At 42.9% G+C, this 20320-nt stretch overlaps 1 protein-coding gene across 2 annotated transcripts in view; it reads left to right on the forward strand.

Moving 5' to 3' along the window:
* Positions 1-20320, forward strand: part of LOC106612691 (glucagon receptor) — a 37017-nt gene that overhangs the window by 12829 nt on the left and 3868 nt on the right. For both annotated transcript variants that reach the window (XM_014214105.2, XM_014214104.2), the window contains 12 exons: positions 8952-9116; positions 9600-9696; positions 10112-10219; positions 14914-15035; positions 16609-16715; positions 17176-17329; positions 17477-17636; positions 17740-17800; positions 17892-17961; positions 18911-18999; positions 19884-20022; positions 20205-20246. In XM_014214105.2, coding sequence (XP_014069580.1) covers positions 9069-9116; positions 9600-9696; positions 10112-10219; positions 14914-15035; positions 16609-16715; positions 17176-17329; positions 17477-17636; positions 17740-17800; positions 17892-17961; positions 18911-18999; positions 19884-20022; positions 20205-20246 — 1197 coding nt within the window. In that variant the 5' untranslated portion in view covers positions 8952-9068. The remainder of the gene's footprint in view (positions 1-8951; positions 9117-9599; positions 9697-10111; positions 10220-14913; positions 15036-16608; positions 16716-17175; positions 17330-17476; positions 17637-17739; positions 17801-17891; positions 17962-18910; positions 19000-19883; positions 20023-20204; positions 20247-20320) is intronic.

Raw genomic sequence — 20320 nt, forward strand, 5'->3', positions numbered from 1 at the left:
CATGCACCACACATTTCATTTTTGAAATATGCTGCCTGCGTGTCAAAGTGCTAAAGCATGGAGAACGTTTATTTTTTCCCCCGCTGACCGTGTCTACAGCAGTGGCGACCCCGTCATTCGGGGCAGGTTTTTGTGCCCCACCTGTTTAGCTAAAAATATATATACAGTACCAGTCAAAAGTTTGGACACCTACTCATTCAAGGGTTTTTCTTTATTTTTACTATTTTCTACATTGTAGAATAATAGTGAAGACATCACAACTATGAAATAACACATATGTAATCATGTAGTAACCAAAAAAGTGTTAAACAAATCAAATTATATTTTCTATTTTAGATTCTTCAAAGTAGCCACCCTTTGCCTTGATGATAGCGTTGCAAACTCTTGGCATTCTCTCAACCAGCTTCTCGAGGAATGCTTTTCCAAACGTCTTGAAGGAGTTCCCACATATGCTAAGCACTTGTTTGCTGCTTTTCCTTCAACTCTGCGGTCCAACTCATCCCAAACCATCTCATTTCGGATGTGGTTGTGTGATTGTGGAGGCCAGGTCATCTGATGCAGCACTCCATCACTCTCCTTGGTCAAATAGCCCTTACACACCTTGGAGGTGTGTTTTGGATCATTGTCCTGTTGAAAAACTAATTAAAGTCCCACTAAGCACAAACTAGATTGGATGGCGTATTGCTGCAGAATGCTGTGGTAGCCATGCTGGTTAAGTGTGTCTTGAATTCTAAATAAATCACAGATAGCGTCACCAGTAAAGCACCCCCACACCTCCTCCTCCATGCTTCATGGTGGGAACCACACATACGGAGATCATCTGTTCACCTACTCTGCGTCTCACAAAGACACACTGGTTAGAACCAAAAATCGCAAATTTGGACTCATCAGACCAAAGGACAGATTTCCACTGGTCTAATGTCCATTGCTTGTGTTTCTTGGCCCTAGCAAGTCTCTTCTTCTTATTGGTGTCCTTTAATAGTGATTTCTTTGCAGCAATTCGACCATGAAGGTCTGATTCACGCAGTCTTCTCTGAACAGTTGATGTTGAGATGTGTCTGTTATTTGAACTCTTGAAAGCATTTATTTGGACTGCAATTTCTGAGGCTGGTAACTCTAATGAACTTATCTTCTGCAGCAGAGGTAACTCTGGGTCTTCCTTTCCTGTGTCGGTCCTCATAAGAGCCAGTTTCATCATAACGTTTGATGATTTTTGCGACTGCACTTGAAGAAAGTTATTGAAATTTTCCGCATTGACTGACCTAGGGGCTATCTTCTATATACCACCTCTACCTTGTCACAACACAACTGATCGGCTCAAACACATTAAGAAGGAAAGAAATTCCACCAATTAACGTTTTTAACAAGGCACACATGTTAATTAAAATGCATTCCAGGTGACCACCTCACGAAGCTGTATGAGAGAATGCCAAGAGTGTTCAAAACTGTCATCAAGGCAAAGGGTTGCTACTTTTAAGAATCTAAAATATATTTTGATTTCTTTAACACTTTTTTGGTTACTATATGATTCCATATGTGTTATTTCAAAGTTGTGACATCTTCACTATTATTCTACAATGTAGAAAATAGTAAAAATAAAGAAAAACCCTTGAATGAGTAGGTGTGTCCAAACTTTTGACTGGTACTTGTATATGTCACGCCTGCTCCCGCTCCCCCTCCCTGGCGCTCATTACGCACACCTGTCACCATCGTTTCGCACATCAACGCTTCATTGGACTCACCCGGACTCCGTCACGTTTTTGATTGCCTCCCCTATATCTGTCTATTCCTCAGTTTCATCCCTGTGTCAGCATTAATGTCGTTTTGTTTCCCCTGTCCAGACGCTGTCCATGTTCTGTTTCATGTCCGTTGTTTATTAAATGTTCACTCCCTGTACATGCTTCTCGTCTCCCAGTGTCTGTCCTCACAGTATATATATATATTTTTTTTTTTTTTGTGTGGCTGTTTTGCATGTTATTTTGTTATTAATATATGTCACATATCAGTTTGCAAACAATGTAAAAGAAAAAAATCATAGAGTTAATAAAGCCGCATACAAACATGGTCTCTTTTTTGCTTTATTGAGTAAGGCAGGTCCATAATGCAGGTGTTTCAGCCTAGCTCAGTGCTTTCTGTGGTGGAGGGGCAGCCAGCGGAAAATACAGTGCGTAGGGGTTGGTAATGTTTTCTAGTTGCTCAGGGTTCTGTCACTCATGGGGACACTACGTCGCCGCAAAATCTACAGGGAGAGCTAAAAGGTTCACCCCCTTGGTGCTGCCATAGATTTACATTAGAAGTGCCCATCCAAGAAGGCTCAAGGTCATTGGCCACAGAAAAAACTATGTCAAATCATGTTATATCTACCGTAGCTTTGATTGGACTGATCATGTCAACATCGTACTTTCAAAATCTTAACTTGCAAGATAGAAAATAAGTCATGATCATGAATCAAGTCGACAATCTACTGGCAAATACTTTTCAACCCTTGTCATATGAAGAGAAATTATAGGTAAAACGTATCGGTGCTCATCGGCCATTGGACATAAACATTACACAACAAGTTGGAAATCGCGAATTCAACAATGAGTGGTTTGGATGGAATCAGTGGCTAACTGCAAATGTTGTAAAGCAATCACTAGCCTGCTATTCGGTGGACAGGGTGTGTTCCAAGTCTGGGTTTAAGGGTCTCTTTTCCAAGCATAAAAGGATAAACATTCACATGCAACACCATTTGCCAAAAAAGGTTGAATACATTGGCCATGCTGTCAATCCAGCATGACTTCTGCCGCGTTCAAAGCAACTGGATACTCGTAACTGGGAAATCACAGACTTCAGTGAGTTAAAGACAACTGGGAACTCTGAAAAAAACGAGTTTCTACTGGGAACATATGTTTTGAACGGTCATCCAACTCGGAATTCCAAGTCGGGAACTCTGGCCTCTTTCTAGCGCTCCGACCTGAAGATCACTGACGTCATAATTCGACCTTGTTTTTTTACAAGTTCCCAGTTGTCTTGAAAGCACCATAAATCCAGTGAATGCCAGACTTTGATGACAAATTTTGATGACAATTTGCCCCCTAAAATAATGCCGCGCCACCTTCCTATTCAAGTGAGCACAGCAGAACAAGGTGAGTCCAAAAATGTACTGGATGCTGCTGCATACATTATGTAATATGCCAGGGAGATATGTATACTGTAGCTGAGAAAGTAATACTAAGTGTATGTTGTGTAGTAAGGGGTTAGTAGCCCATGTGCCTCACCCTAATAATTTGGTCCTTTTCCCCCTCATAACTTAGCCTACTGTTCTGACTTGGTGGTGCACATGTAGCCTATAGCCTGTTTTAGAGAAATGTCATCACTGATTATTGTCAGAGCTTTCATTGTCTGCTTATATGCCCTCTTTATTTATCCTATGGTTCTGACTTGGTGTACAGGGAGAATATTGTAAGAATGGCCCATGTTCTGAATTCTGTCGCTGTACATTTCAAAAGTACTGAACAAATAGTTTGACTACATCCGTCTTAGCTCGCTCATTAATGTCTTAATCGCAATTACGGATTGCCTCGTATCCACTCATTGTTCCCTAATGCCATAGCTTGAGCAGCTCAACAGTCAGTAGAAACCACATTTGTTAAGCAAGTCAGCCATGTTTTTTTTTAAAGGCAGTAAATGAGGCTGAATGAACTGTTTTGTTGCCAGACAAGGCTCTGCTCATCGCCAGGTGGAGCAGTGGTAAGGATTCACTCCATGGTGCTGAAAAGAAAGGTCTGCTGTTAGGACAGCATTATGTAGGCCCTAACAGTTTGTTGGCACCATTTGTCACAGTTATAGTCTAAACAATAATGTATTGTTTAGTGTTGTGTTGTGTAGTGGCTTTGATGGCATGCATCTAAAAAAAATGAGTTTGCCCCGCCAAGATTTACATGCTAAAATTGCCACTGGTCTACAGCACTATAAAGTGAGCAGTGGGTTATGCTGGCTTGCCCCAGCTTGCCGTAGATAGACGGCCTCTGTCTGTCGAAAACTGGTCGGGTCAGGTCGCACCCGTCCATTGCCCTAATTATGCACACAAACTCAAATCCCCAGGTCTAATCTTTCCCCTGTTTGAAGCTGCCGCACTTCCAGGCCTTAGTGTTATTACCTTAGTCACAGATGATGAGTTGGAGGGGTCACCGAGGGCCACTGGACTGACCTGAAATAGCCCTGGTGTTAAGGAGATCCAGTAGCCTAGCTCTGATCCTTTTACACCCTCTGCCGAAACAGTTTCCCGTTTGACCAGGGTGGAGAGGGTCACACATCATCCACCCTGTTTTAAAAGCATGTCTGCACTTGATGACAGAAAACCTGTGACAGCACTGGTCAGAGACAGTCCCTCTACTGCAAGTTACACACAACCAGAACCCCTGGCTCATGTGCTTCCTATTACTGTTTGTGATTGGTGAGAGATGCCAGCTTCCATGGACACAAGATTAACTGTATTGTAGAAGCTTGGGAAATAGGAAAAACACAACCTGAAAAACGGTGGCGCAGTTTAGATAACACAACTGTCTAGATATCCTTAAACCTTGTGTTTGGTTGGTGAACTACTTGCAGTTCTCTCTTGTTTTCATTCTCAAAAGACTGTGACTCTACCATATATCACCAGGTTGGCATTGATACATGAAGTCATTGACATGGTAAGTAGACCTGAAATACAATAACTAAATAACCGTCTAGATCTGTGCACTATAGACACTATATCAGCCAACTCTCCAGGCTGTCATTGGTGAATATTACACCACTTCTTGACAGTCCCATTTTATGTCTTTCTTCAACATCTTCATCTGCTTATATTTTTGTCTATTTGACTCCAGACGAAGTGCCGAAGCGATATTCTGTTTTTCATAGTCATAGTCATTTGGGCTTAAAATGCGGTGTAGTCGAAGCCTTTTATCATTACAGGGTGACGGAGGTTTGCCAAAGACACATGAATAGAATCTGTTATCTCCTTCAAAGCGTATCGTCAGTTAAAACCTGGGCCAATGTTTTGAAGGAAGCATAGACGGAGGACATTTCTCACATCATTTCATCTGGTGGATTGAAGTGTGTATGTGTTCCTTCACTGGGCCAAGCATATCACTGCCGACACAGTGCAGGGATGGATTAAACCTACTTAACCTACACACATGTCAAAACATTGCTACCTTATCACCCCTCATGAAAGGAGGCATGATTAACATGCCATTAATTATATAAAATACTGTAGATTCTATCACTTTTTGAAAATCACATGTGGTACCTTGATGAAGAGTGTCTGTACTGTAGCTTGGTTTTGAAAAGTAATTTCTTCCTTGACATAAGTCATCCGTGATATGTTGCCTTTCTCCCTATTCCTCACGTCTCACAAACGTTGTCCAAACCTGTTATGGCAGCCCAGGTTGTCTCATGATGCTGCCTCTTACCCGTCTACATTCTGGCGTCAGATAGGTTCGAGTTTGAGTGGTTTCCTGCCAGGTATGACTGGCATTGAGGCAGGTTATCATCATCATCACTCCCATCTCATGCCAAGAGAGCTCTTTGTATAGATACAGTCTATGTGCATACTGTAGCTGTACATTCCACTGAGACCCTACAGAAAATACCTCTTTTTCAGATAAGTCTGTAATTGTTTACCTAAAACCCCAGCAGCTTTAACAGTAAGATCCCCTGGATGTTTTGTGAGACGAATTCCAATAATGAGAATTCAATCCTGAATATTCTGGCAGAACGTAAACTCTCGTAAAAAGTAATGTTTTATTCACCGTGGTGCACTGGAATTGCCCGAGGCCTCACTAACGAGTTGGGTTTTCATTAGGATTCATTACTGTGCAAATATGACCCACCACATAATGAGCAGGCTCTCACCCATCAGATGTGCAATCATTTCCTCATATGTTATAATTTAACATATTGTCTGTTGGATAATATGGAACTTCCTTTTCTGTTTTGCACGGCCATAGTACGTGTAAGGGGTGGATTAGGGTTCAGTAGCTTGACTGACATGTTGACTTAAACGAAGATGTGTTTATCATGATGAGATGACATGGTAATAATGACCTGTCAGGCTGTTATATGTCGGTTCTTGGTTTTAGTCCAACACCTTCACGGGTCAAGAAAACCCTCACAGTTCGTGTGCTTGTTCAAGAGTTACTGAATAAGTCAATCCAGTGGCATCTCCAGCTTTGAACCTTAATAGTTTTTGTCAGAGCGTTATTCTGAAGTGAAGTCGAGGCTTTTCCTGGTGTTTTGAAATGGCTGCGCATAGTTTGTGCAGTACCGACGGTGTACTTTGGATCACAATCTGTGTTTTGAGTAGCTACTCTTGATCTTGTGTGTGTGCTACAGTGTTTGACTGTAGACTTACTGGATTTTCTTTTGTACAGAGGGAAAAAATAGAGACACCTGCTGGGAATTGGCCCCTGAAAAGAAAAACAAGCTAGATGAAGGCAGGATACTGTGCAACTCCCCCTCAACTCTTTTATGCCCTAAAACTCAAACATGTCATGTTCGATAAATGTACACAGTTGGGGTTATTTTTGTAGATGTAGAACGTTTTTCAAATCATGAGAGATGTAATACATCACAAGAAAAATAGAATTCAGAAACAAATAAGTCTTGCCAATGTGTGTAACGCTCATCATTAGAAGGAGAAGTGGACCAAGGCGCAGTGTGGTAAGTGTTCATGATACTTTATTTCAAGAAACACTCAAACAAGAATAACCAAAAGCAACAAAATGAAAGCGAACAGTTCCGTCAGGCACAGACACTAAACAGAAAATAACCTCCCACAAACACAGGTGGGAAAACAGGCTGCCTAAGTATGATTCCCAATCAGAGACAACGATAGACAGCTGCCTCTGATTGGGAACCACACTGGCCCAAAAACAAAGAAACAGAAAACATAGACTTCTCCACCCGAGTCACACCCTGACCTAACCAAACATAGAGAATAATAAGGATCTCTACGGTCAGGGCGTGACAATGTGACTGATGTTATGCATACAATTTCCAAAATCCTTGTGCAGGAAAAATTCTCCATCTTAAAAGGATCCTCTGTGTGCATGAAGCATGGCCCCAAAAGGAATAACTCTTTGTAAAAAAAATGTGATCCCCAACAATGAGGTTAGTACAGTACAGTATGTACATTGAGGGAGTTGCTGTGTAGACCAATGTGTTCCAACTCTTTAAGTAACATAGCAGGCACAATGGGGAACAATATTTTATGTTCAGTGTTTGTATTCTTTTATTCAAATTGTTTTTTTCTCCACAATTTTGTGGTATCCAATTGGTAGTTACAGTCTTGTCTCATCGTTGCAACTCCTGTACGTACTCGGGAGAGGCGAAGGTCGAGAGCCGTGCGTCCTCCGAAACACAACCCAGCCAAGCCGCACTGCTTCTTGACACAATGACCGCTTAACCCGGAAGCCAGCCGCAGGAAGGAAACACAGTGTCGGAGGAAACACATGGCGACCGTGTCAGCGTGCATTACTCCCGGCCCGCCACAGGAGTCGCTAGTGCGCGATGGGACAAGTACATCCCTGCAGGCTAAACCCTCCCCTAACCCGGACAACGCTGGGCCAATTGTCCACCGCCTCATGGGTCTCCCGTGGGTCTCCAGGCCGGCTGCAACAGAGCCTGGACTCGAACCAGGAACTCTAGTTGCACAGCTAGTGCTGTGATGCAGTGCCTTAGACCTCAGCACCACTCGGGAGGCCGTGTTTGTATTTTTTAAGATAATTCACACAGTTTTTCACACTGTTTAGCACAACACCCCCCACAAAAAAAAACATTTAATAATTGACCATAACCCGGTCATACATGATTGAACAGAACACTTTGTCTCTAGATACAGGCATGAAGCTTCTTCAGAGCTATATTTAGAGTTAGGCCAACTTTTAGAATTTTTAATATTGTTCTAATTCTAGACATTCAGTTACATAGCATTATACCATGACATTGTTGGATACTCGTTTCTGATTGGCTTGAAGGGCATTCTAGATTGTGCATTATTTCCCCATAACAGTGTATTTGCACGGTAGAATTCAACGGCTATAGTTCATTCTTACTAGTTTGAACTGCTTTTGAAAGCAGAAGTCGAATTGAAAACATTATTGGCATGGTTGAATTCAATTTTCTTAATAGAAAGCTAGGACTGATGGTTTGGTTAGTTAAACTAGCTAGTGGGTTTGTTTGGTTACCAAGGCAACTACTGTGGCTATCTAGTAAACTTGGTAGTTACTACAGTAGCCCCTCATTGATTATCTGTTACTTGTTTAAATATTCCCCATGTAATATTCATGGCTGCCATAATTATGTTGTAGTGACATGTAAATGGATCATAATGCAGAAACCTCAATGTCCTAACTCTCTAAATACAGTATATGGCTCTGGGCTTCTTTATGTAGATGTTTCCAAGATTACAACGATTGGCCCTCCCATCAGATTGTTAGATAGCACTCTGGTTAGATTTCATTGAGATGTCTTTGGGAGACTTGGGTGTGGACATGATTTCAATGCTCAAATTAGCCTACACTACAGTAGCAACAAAATGGGTGTCTTGTTGTCACAGTGTCGTTGGGAAATAGTGGGCCGAAACCTCACATGCTCTAGTCAGCTACATGGCTTCATTGGCCTTCATGGATTCATTAATGATTACATGTTGATTGGGCTCATTAACATTTGAACTAAGTGGCTACATCACTTGACGAAAATATAAATTCTCATCTGCCACAATTATTGGGCCGGCATCATTGATCCCGTGCCATTACGTTTTTACTTCCTTTCCACAAATCAAATGCCAAATCCTATTCCCATTGTGGACCACAAGCTTGTTTTAGCCTAATATGTGATAAGAATTGTAACCCAAACCATATTGTGTGATTGCTCTGTTCTGTACACAGTAGGTCTAACTGGTTGTGTGTGTTGTTTTGCAGGGTGTGGGCTATGGGGTGGAGGTCTGAGGCAATGCCTGGTTCTGGCCCCCCTGGGTCAAAAACACCCAGCAGCCCTGAGATGATGAGTGGCCCTCTACCCTGGCACTCCTCTAAGTGATGAAGACCCCTGCCATCCTCATCCTGTCTGTCCTGTGCAGAACTGTGGTAGGCACATTTAACTTTGTTTCTGCTCATTACGGCAGTAGTGATTGTACTTAACATTACTTTCCACCTTCAATCCATCCATAGAAGTGTGTCGTGTCATTAGACGCTTCCGTCGTTAGTTTGTTTGATTGTCCTCAGGAGCTGTTATGAAATGTAAGTCATGTGAAGATGATTCACCGTTCTGAATCACTGCAGGTAATAATGGTCTGTGTGCTTTATAGAACATAATTAGAGTGCTGGGAAGCTGATCTTAACACCAGTGTCAGTTTAATGTGCTTTTGCATCCTCAATCAATGCAGCTGGTTTAGTGAATGTATGTGACAGCTTTTATGGAGAACTTAAGTTACAACACTACACTAAGCCAAGGCATTAGTGCTTTATATCCAGTCAGGTTTTAAACCCAGTTAGGTTTTGTAGGGCTTACCCAGAAGAACCCACTGGGGTTGACCCCTGACCCTCAATCTTGTGATTTATGACCAGCAGCTTGTGTCAACGAAGACGGTGAAGCACACGGTGGAGGAATGGAACAGATACAGGAACGAGTGCCTGCTGAGAATGAGCACGGACCTCACACCCCCAGGTAAGACTCAAAAACAGACGCCTGACCTAATCAGACACACCCCATTATGGGTTTTTAAATCGAATAACATCTAAAACGTTATCGTCTAGAGTAGACAGTAGAATTATGCAGTTGGCTTCACAATTATAATGGCATCATCACCCCTCTCCCTCAAGCAAATATATATTTCAGAGTCCACAGAATCTACCCAATTATTAGAATAAGTACCATGAGTCAGGCTTCGACTTAACATCTGACCCAAAGGACTGCATCCATTGCAGGGCAGTATCCTCATCATTACTACTGTTTTCCCAGGTGTTCTTCATCCAAAAACTAAAACGTCTCTATCCTCTTTAGATTCAGACAACAAATTAAGGATTCAGGGTCTGCTGTCTGCTTACTTATGGCTTACTTATATCTTCTCTTCTCCCCCCAGGCTTGTTCTGCGGCCGTATGTTTGACATGTACGCCTGCTGGCCGGAGGGTGTCCCCAACACCACGGTGAAAGTACCCTGCCCGTGGTACCTCCCCTGGTACAACCAAGGTACTGGTGTGGCATTGGTTAGTGCTTTATGGTTCAGTAGGATCATTGAGATTTTGTTTCATCCGACTTCCAGCTAAGAGGTTAATGCTAACACTGTTTCTGTCTAAAGCCGTACAGAATCAGGCCCCCAGTGTCTGGTCTGGAGCGTGAAATCACAAGCCCTGGGGCCGTATTTATAACCGTGCCCATTTCTGATATAATATTGATATTTATTAACTTCGCACATGACATACATACATACGCATGTTTCCCATTATAAATCACCCTTGTCTTAAAACTGTGGATGCTTGAATGAGCATTAAAACTTTGCCTGGAAAACGCTTCATTCCCCTTTTATGATGAAAATAATGCCCTTTATTTGCTGTATAATTTGGAACTATTGTCATTAGACCACAGAATGCAAAAGACTAATTGTTGTTCATCAGTTCATCAATAGATTATTGGGTTTTTGGATTTCCTGCCTTGGTATAGACTCTGAGATGAAATAGGCAATGATGTCGCACTCCTATCGACACAGCAATACTGTAACCTACTCATACTGTCAAATAAGCTACCGGTCTATTTACTGTGTTGGCAGAATGTTTTCATCTTTAGCAGTCATTTATGCTGTATCTGGAACAGGACTGTGTCCGTTTCTGAACGAGAGAACAATCGCAAATTGTCGGGGACCCGTCAGCAGAACATTTGAATTCAACAATGTTTTATGATGGACTGCCCACGCATTCTGAAACATTGTAGGGTTACAAAGAAAAATGACAGTGCTTACAGTTCTATTTCTTGTGTGTTTTTGTTCTATTTGGCTTTTTATTTATTTATTTATTATAGTTCTACTGATTTTCATTACTGAATTGTTTTGAAAGAGCAAGCAAGAAAGGCATTTAGCTGAACGAGTCGTGGCCAAAGGTTTTGAGAATGACACAAATATTAATTTCCACAAAGTTTGCTGCTTCAGTGTCTAGATATTTTTGTCAGATGTTACTATGGAATACTGAAGTATAATTACAAGCATTTCATAAGTGTCAAAGGCTTTTATTGACAATTACATGAAGTTGATGCAAAGAGTCAATATTTGCAGTGTTGACCCCTCTTTTTCAAGACCTCTGCAATCCGCCCTGGCATGCTGTCAATTAACTTCTGGGCCACATCCTGACTGATGGCAGCCCATTCTTGCATAATCAAAGCTTGGAGTTTGTCAGAATTTGTGGGTTTTTGTTTGTCCACCCGCCTCTTGAGGATTGACCACAAGTTCTCAATGGTATTAAGGTCTGGGGAGTTTCCTGGCCATGGACCCAAAATATCGATGTTTTGTTTCCCGAGCCACTTAGTTATCACTTTTGCCTCATGGCAAGGTGCTCCATCATGCTGGAAAAGGCATTGTTTGTCACCAAACTGTTCCTGGATGGTTGGGAGAAGTTGCTCTCGGAGGATGTGTTAGTACCATTCTTTATTCATTGCTGTGTTCTTAGGCAAAATTGTGAGTGAGCCCACTCCCTTGGCTGAGAAGCAACCCCACACATGAATGGTCTCAGGATGCTTTACTGTTGGCATGACACAGGACTGATGGTAGCGCTCACGTTGTCTTCTCCGGACAAGCTTTTTTCCGGATGCCCCCAACAATCGGAAAGGGGATTCGTCAGAGAAAATTACTTTACCCCAGTCCTCAGCAGTCCAATCCCTGTACCTTTTGCAAAATATCAGTCTGTCCCTGATGTTTTTCCTGGAGAGAAGTGGCTTCTTTGCTGCCCTTCTTGACACCAGGCCATCCTCCAAAAGTCTTCGCCTCACTGTGCGTGCAGATGCACTCACACCTGCCTGCTGCCATTCCTGAGCAAGCTCTGTACTGGTGGTGCCCCGATCCCGCAGCTGAATCAACTTTAGGCGACTATCCTGGCGCTTGCTGGACTTTCTTGGGCACCCTGAAGCCTTCTTCACAACAATTGAACCGCTCTCCTTGAAGTTCTTGATGATCTGATAAATTGTTGATTTAGGTGCAATCTTACTGGCAGCAATATCCTTGCCTGTGAAGCCCTTTTTGTGCAAAGCAAAGATGATGGCACGTGTTTCCTTGCAGGTAACCATGGTTGACAGAGGAAGAACAATGATTCCAAGCACCACCCTCCTTTTGAAGCTTCCAGTACGTTATTCGAACTCAATCAGCATGACAGAGTGATCTCCAGCCTTGTCCTCGTCAACACTCACACCTGTGTTAATGAGAGAATCACTGACATGATGTCAGCTGGTCCTTTTGTGGCAGGGCTGAAATGCAGTGTACATGTTTTTGGGGGGTTAAGTTAATTTGCATGGAAAAGAGGGACTTTGCAAATAATTGCAATTCATCTGATCACTCTTCATAACATTCTGGAGCATATGAAAATTGCCATCATACAAACTGAGGCAGCAGACTTTGTGAAAATGTATATTTGTGTCATTCTCAAAACTTTTGGCCACATCTGTACTTGTGCAAGTGACAATTAAAATGTGAAACTTGATTCATAGGCCTACTTCAATGTAACCTATAGTGGGGAGAACAAGTATTTGATACACTGACGATTTTGCAGGTTTTCCTACTTACAAAGCATGTAGAGGTCATAGGTACACTTCAACTGTGAGAGATGGAATCTAAAACAAAAATCCAGAAAATCACATTGTATGATTTTTTAAGTAATTCATTTGCATTTTATTGCATGACATGCTGGCGGCGTCCAGAGCATGGAGGCGCTACCAGGAGTCAGGCCAGTACATCAGGAGACGTGGAGGAGGCCGTAGGAGGGCAACAACCCAGCAGCAGGACCGCTACCTCCGCCTTTGTGCAAGGAGGAGCAGGAGGAGCACTGCCAGAGCCCTGCAAAATGACCTCCAGCAGGCCACAAATGTGCATGTGTCTGCTCAAACGGTCAGAAACAGACTCCATGAGGGTGGTATGAGGGCCCGACGTCCACAGGTGGGGGTTGTGCTTACAGCCCAACTCCGTGCAGGACGTTTGGCATTTGCCAGAGAACACCAAGATTGGCAAATTCGCCACTGGCGCCCTGTGCTCTTCACAGATGAAAGCAGGTTCACACTGAGCACATTTGACAGACGTGACAGAGTCTGGAGGCCGTGGAGAACGTTCTGCTGCCTGCAACATCCTCCAGCATGACCGGTTTGGCGGTGGGTCAGTCATGGTGTGGGGTGGCATTTCTTTGGGGGGCCGCACAGCCCTCCATGTGCTCGCCAGAGGTAGCCTGACTGCCATTAGGTACCGAGATGAGATCCTCAGACCCCTTGTGAGACCATATGCTGGTGCGTTTGGCCCTGGGTTCCTCCTAATGCAAGACAATGCTAGACCTCATGTGGCTGGAGTGTGTCAGCAGTTCCTGCAAGAGGAAGGCATTGATGCTATGGACTGGCCCGCCCGTTCCCCAGACTTGAATCCAATTGAGCACATCTGGGACATCATGTCTCGCTCCATCCACCAACGCCACGTTGCACCACAGACTGTCCAGGAGTTGGCGGATGCTTTAGTCCAGGTCTGGGAGGAGATCCCTCAGGAGACCATCAGCCACCTCATCAGGAGCATGCCCAGGCGTTGTAGGGAGGTCATACAGGCATGCCACACACACTATTGAGCCTCATTTTGACTTGTTTTAAGGACATTACATCAAAGTTGGATCAGCCTGTAGTGTGGTATTCCACTTTAATTTTGAGTGTGACTCCAAATCCAGACCTACATGGGTTGATAAATTGGATTTCCATTGATTATTTTTGTGTGATTTTGTTGTCAGCACATTCAACTATGTAGAGAAAAAAGTATTTAATAAGATTATTTCATTCATTCAGATCTAGGATGTGTTATTTTAGTGTTCCCTTTATTTTTTTGAGCAGTGTAGATAGTTTTGTACCCGTTTCCTCCAGCATCTTCACAAGATCCTTTGCTGTTGTTCTGGGATTGATTTGCACCAAAGTACATTCTCCTCTAGGAGACAGAACGCGTCTCCTTCCTGAGTGGTATGATGTCAGCGTGGTCCCAAACACATTCTCATGTCAAGTAAAATTTGAATAAATGCCCACTTTTGTGTGAAAACTGGCGCACACTCATTTTGGGCTATATTTTGTACATATGCACAGTTTATAAATGAGGCCCCTGATCTGCCATAGAAAGCCTATATAAATCGATCGGCCACCCCCCCAAAACAACTGACGGACATTTTGGGCTCTTAGATGTGTTTATTATGATCAAGTTCGATCCCCACTGTCAATTATTTTAAAGTCAGCTACAAATCGCGATATTTAATTAAATCGTGATCCATTCTGACTGCTACATACATTTTGTCGTCACACAGGACCACGTGCGGACACAGACCAATCATGGGCGGGCAGGCTACGAGACGGCGCCCGGTGACTCTCATGCAGGATGAAAACCACTACATCGACCATGATCCTTTGCTTGTTATGCTAGTTACAGACACTTACAGACTTACAGACACACCATGATGGTTAGCAATTTTGGGGTGCCATTCAGTCCCATTCAGCAATATGGCGCGCTTCAAATTCAAATAGTTCCGGCTTCATGCGCCACCGGGAGTTTTCCATAGGAATACGTGGATGACTTCAGCGCTATCACCATCTACTGGTTTTAATGTCTATGTACAGAATTTAATTTGTCTCATCTGTTTGATTTCTTCCTTCATCTCTACCTCCCCATGTCTGTGCAGTTCGTAATGGGCATGTGTTGCGGGAGTGTGGACCTGATGGCCAGTGGGCCGTTAACAACACCAGTAGCACATGGAGGGACCACTCCCAGTGCAACGCAGACAACAACCAGCAGGTGGCACAGGTAATACCCATCATGCACCATTCCTGAAATAGACCCTCTTCTCAGAGCACATAATAACACACATGGCTAAGAGGAGAACAAGATACTTTCAAAGGGTTAATGCTTTTAATTACTGTATGTGATTTTTATAAAACGTCACCAGTAGTCTTAGGAGACCCTCCAAGTACTGACAGATGCTTTGAGAGGTGAATTAATTCATAGCCAAATAGCCATTCAAAAAGCAATGAGTAATAGAGTAGGTATTCCAATGGCATACCACCTGTAGGGGACATAGAAATGCAATTACCAGAATGGCCATTCTTGTACGATAATGCCCGAATGCTCTGATTGCTTATGGATGTTGAGGTGGGCTAGCAGCAGTAGTTGCTGTCCCCTCATGTTGACTTCCAATCATCCCTATCAGCATGTTCAACTCAATTCCTCCTTACCCTCTCTTAATTTCACATCTAGTGCTGCACTCCAATTCGAGCTCAGTAATGAATGGTCCACTCACTACATCAATATAAAAGATGTCATTACTTAGTCAGTGAAATGAATACTCAGGAAGAAAAAGGTGTAGATTCACACACAGAGCGCGGCAGGTGTTTAATTCGCCAGAAGGCAGGAATCGTGGTCATAGGCAGGCAATGGTCATACACAGGTAGGCAAACAGGCAGGTGAATCAAAACTTGGACTGAAGGCTATAACTGGTTCTCACAAACGAGCTAGGAAAAGGTTTAGTAGAGTCAAAACGAACAATACCTCACAAAGGCACAAACAGAATGAACTGAACTAAATAAGGAGCTGATGAGACCAGGTGAGTAACTAACACAGGTGAAAACAATGAACAAAAATGAAAGACGGGGCTACGTTCAAGAACACAAAGAAACAGAACACAAGGTTGACTAAGAAAATAAATACAGAACCTTACAGTCAGTACTACATACTGGATTATAGATCTGCCAGGGCTTCAGAGTGTGAGGGGTGAGCTCTGAGAGACACACAGTCCTCTTTATGAAGAGGGAGACAGCCGTCACCTAGGGGTTATGTTTTTGCTGACAACCAATGATGCAATGATGATTTGCCTCATTGGCCCCACAGCTGAAATGTACTCCAGTCTGCAGCCAGACTCCCTGATGATAAGAAAAATAGGTTGGTAAACGCTGATCGCCGTTCGCAGTGAATAAAATAACGCTCCCTATATTTCCAATGCATTTTTCCACGATAGGTGAGTAAATGTGCAATTACGCGCCACTTCATCACTGTTTGACACGTGTTACTCTCACGTGTTCCAATCTGTGAGATTCATAAGCCTAGAGTGTACATTAATGCATTTTTAATAGGAGTTTATTTAGTGTACTGAGCATCATTAAAGTGTTTATGAACATTTTCCAAGGCATAATAGGCAACAAGACAAGAGGACTTTTTGCGGTCAGTGCATCTGCTTTGTCTGTATTTGTCTGTTTCCACTCTACCAAAAGGACAGGACATTAGTACAGCACAGCACACCAACAAGAGAGTTATAGGTGAAAACAGGGTCATGTCGTTCCCTCGTCTACTTGGGATTTGAGTGCAGGTCTATGTTTGTCCACAGGAGAACCAGATGGTGATCTTGGCCTACTTCCGGGTGATGTACACTGTGGGCTACTCTCTGTCCCTGGCCAGCCTTTCCCTGGCCCTCATCATACTGCTCATCTTCAGGTAAATACTGGCTCTGACCACAGTCATAAACAGTATACAGTCCATATTTATATGTCAAGATTTGACTCTGACTATGGGACTGTTTGTTTGGACTAAGGCAATGGATTCACTTCTAGTCATCTGATGTGAATTAGGTAAATGTAAATCATACAGATGTAGGATCTTAATTTGAGCCAGTTTGCTACAGCATGTAAATAATCCAGCAGCAACAGGAAATGTGAATTGTGGATTATAATTAATGGATATTTCTTGTTATGGCAAGTTCTGAAATTTTAAAGTGGAAATTACAAACTTTAGAAGCCTTTTTAAACTTTGAATACACTCCTGCTGTGCATGAAAATTCTCATCAACAAAAGAGTGATCAAATTACAATCCTACACTTGTACATGACATATACTGTACATGATGCTGGAAAGAATTTTGTGGTACAGTAATCTCATTGTCAAGTGTTGTACCCTAGGAAACTAAGGTGCACCAGGAACTATATCCACACCAATCTGTTTGCGTCCTTCATCCTGCGAGCCATATCCATCCTCACCAGAGATGCTGTTCTCACCAGGGACACCCCAGAGTTCAGAGACAACAGAGACGTGTCCAACGTCCTCAGTGATAAGGTCAGAACCAAAGGCTGTACACACTAATGCACGTTACAGAAACACACACTCAAGCGTACCGTTTAAAGACACAATTCGTCTCTCATACATTAGACAGCCATCCTTGACCTCCACCCTTGACATTTGACCCCTGACCTTTGCCCCCAGGCCCTGTCTGGCTGCCGTGTGGCCCAGGTGCTGATGCAGTACTGTGTGGGGGCTAACTACTACTGGCTGCTGGTGGAGGGCCTGTACCTTCACAACCTGCTGGTGCTCATGGTCTTCTCAGAGAACAGCTACTTCTGTGGATACCTCTTCATCGGCTGGGGTAGATACACACACTCACACATGAACACACACACACACGTATGATAAATAATGTAAATGCTGTTTCCTGACAGTAATGTATGGGTTTATGGCACTGTGTGTAGGATCCCCAGTGTTATTTGTGGTCCCCTGGATTATAGTGCGTTACCTGTATGAAAATACACGGTGAGTCACTCTCATGTCCATTCAATCTTATTTCCTCATCTGTTACTGAAAACGAATTCCAACTGAGAGATTGTGACATATCTCCTCCCAGGTGCTGGGAAATCAACGAGAACATGTCGTACTGGTGGATTATCCGCACACCCATCCTCCTGGCCATCCTGGTGAGTGTGTGTGTGTGTGTGTGGCGTGTGTCGACTGTGGTGTGAGCCCTAAAGCAATGGGGGTCCAGGGGTTAGTCATTCGTCAACCCACCGCTCCTTTCCTCTTCCCCCTGCAGTCTTGTCTCTTTGAAGTTAGCAGACCGTGACAAGCCTGGGGAAATTGTGCAAATGTGAAAGCTGAGTGGGCATGTTTTGGTTCCGGAATGCACTGTACATTAAAATGAATGGATGACTCATCAACCCAGAAGACAAAATGAATGTCACTTGGTTTCTTTTCTTTTCTTAGTAACACTTAACATGTTCCTTGAAGCTTGATCTAAAGAGTGTTTAATTAGCGTCTTTCAGTGATACTCTGAGAGGAAGAAAATATCATTTTTTTCCTACGGTATTTTGCATCAGAAGCAACATTCCAGAAGAGATGAGGATTCTCCTGTCACAGATAATTTGTAATTTGTCCCACAACTCTCACATTTCCCCTAAGGACTAAATGCCTAACATGTTTTGACATAGATAGTAATGTTAGACAGACTGTGTTTTCTATCTCTGTTTTACTTTTCATATTGTATTGATGTGTATATTTTTATAATTACAAGGCTCATCTGTACAATAGCATGACAGCCTGTCATAATAAAGGTTAAGTAAATAGGAGTAATTCACACGTAATATGACGTGCAGTTGCACTCTGTCACCTGAACTTTGCAGTTAATACCCCTAACATGTTGCAGTCTGACTTTGGAACTCAAACTTATTGTGGAATTCTCACATATTCACCCTGCTTCAACAGTAGCACTTATCCTTGTTTCCTGTTCTTATATGATACTGAAATGCCAGAGAACAGAACAGACCTATTTGGATACACATCCTTTTTTTCTCTCTGACATTAATAAAGCTAATATTGGGTGGTTTAATGTTGATTGTGTTTTATTGATGATTTCTTTTGTTATTCCAGGTCAACTTTTTCATATTTATTCGGATCATACAGATCCTTGTCTCCAAATTAAAGGCAAACCAAATGAGGTACACCGATTATAAATTCAGGTAAGAAAGATACAGCACCTTCTAATCCATGAATTACATAAAAGCAGATCAAAATAAAAACACAAAACACACACTGTATTGTATCTTATAAAAACTGATTTAGTCAACTCATTGCTTACACATGTTTGTGTTTCTTGTCATGTAACTTTGTCTATGTCATACCTTGTTAAACCCTGTCCCATTCACGGAACATTACCGTACCTTTGGCAGCGTCGTTGTCACCTATCCTCCAGCCTAAACACACAAGGACTCTACTCTTGTGCAAGTCAGCAGACATTATGATGACATGACATACTATCCACACAATTTGTTTTTGCTTCGACCTCCGTTGACATCCATTACCTCAATAATCCATCACTAAGTTAACTTTCACTTCTACTAGCCCTTTATGGTATACAGAGTAGAGGGAGCTGTGGAATCATTTGATGTTTCTGTGGTATTCAAGGGGGCTTCCCATCCTTTGATTGTGAGCCGTGGTCCTTGGAGACGGTATAGACTTTTTAGGAAACCAGCCACATCCAAGAGACCAGTTGCATGCATAATCCTCTGGCCTAAGCCTGGCCTCGAGGCACGCTGGATAAGATGAGTCTAATTGGAATCTAAGCACAAGTGCAGCTGATGCACTGATTCTGAGCCATCAAAGAGTAATGGGAAGAGAATGCCTTTTTGATTTCCCAAGATGCTTCGAAGCCATTACTTAACATTCCTGCTCTGAGTCCAGGTGTGGAAGTTGTGGCTTTCTTTGTTTGCCGTTTTATGTGCTTGTGTGAAAAGTGAGCCATCCATTGATGTCATTGATGAAAGAGATTCACCATATAGGACCAAACAGACCTCTCTAATAGTTGCCCTTGCTTGGCTCTGTAAAGGATGCTCTGTGTGTGCAGGTTGGCTAAGTCCACTCTGACCCTCATCCCTCTCCTCGGAATCCATGAGGTTGTCTTTGCCGTGATGTCAGAGGAACAGACCGAGGGCGTCCTCCGAAATATCAACCTCTTCTTTGAACTTTTCTTCAACTCTTTCCAGGTAATATGATGAGATTCAAAAGTTATTCGTCTATATGGGGGTGTGTTTGGGTATGCATGCGGTGTGAGTGAGTGTGCATGTTCTTTCTCTCTGTGGTGCTTCTTAGGTATTGTATGTGTTAGATGGGGGAAGATGGAGGTAATCACTCTTCTTCTGATACCTCTCACTCTCTCGTCCCACAGGGTCTACTGGTTGCCATCCTGTACTGCTTCGTCAATAAGGAGGTGAGTAAGGAAGTGAAGTGTGCTCTCAACAAAGCCCAGGGCAAAATGAGTCCACTTGAACATCCGTAGCAAAC

The sequence above is a fragment of the Salmo salar genome, chromosome ssa09 (assembly GCF_905237065.1).
Source record: "Salmo salar chromosome ssa09, Ssal_v3.1, whole genome shotgun sequence".
Taxonomy (NCBI): Eukaryota; Metazoa; Chordata; class Actinopteri; order Salmoniformes; family Salmonidae; genus Salmo; species Salmo salar.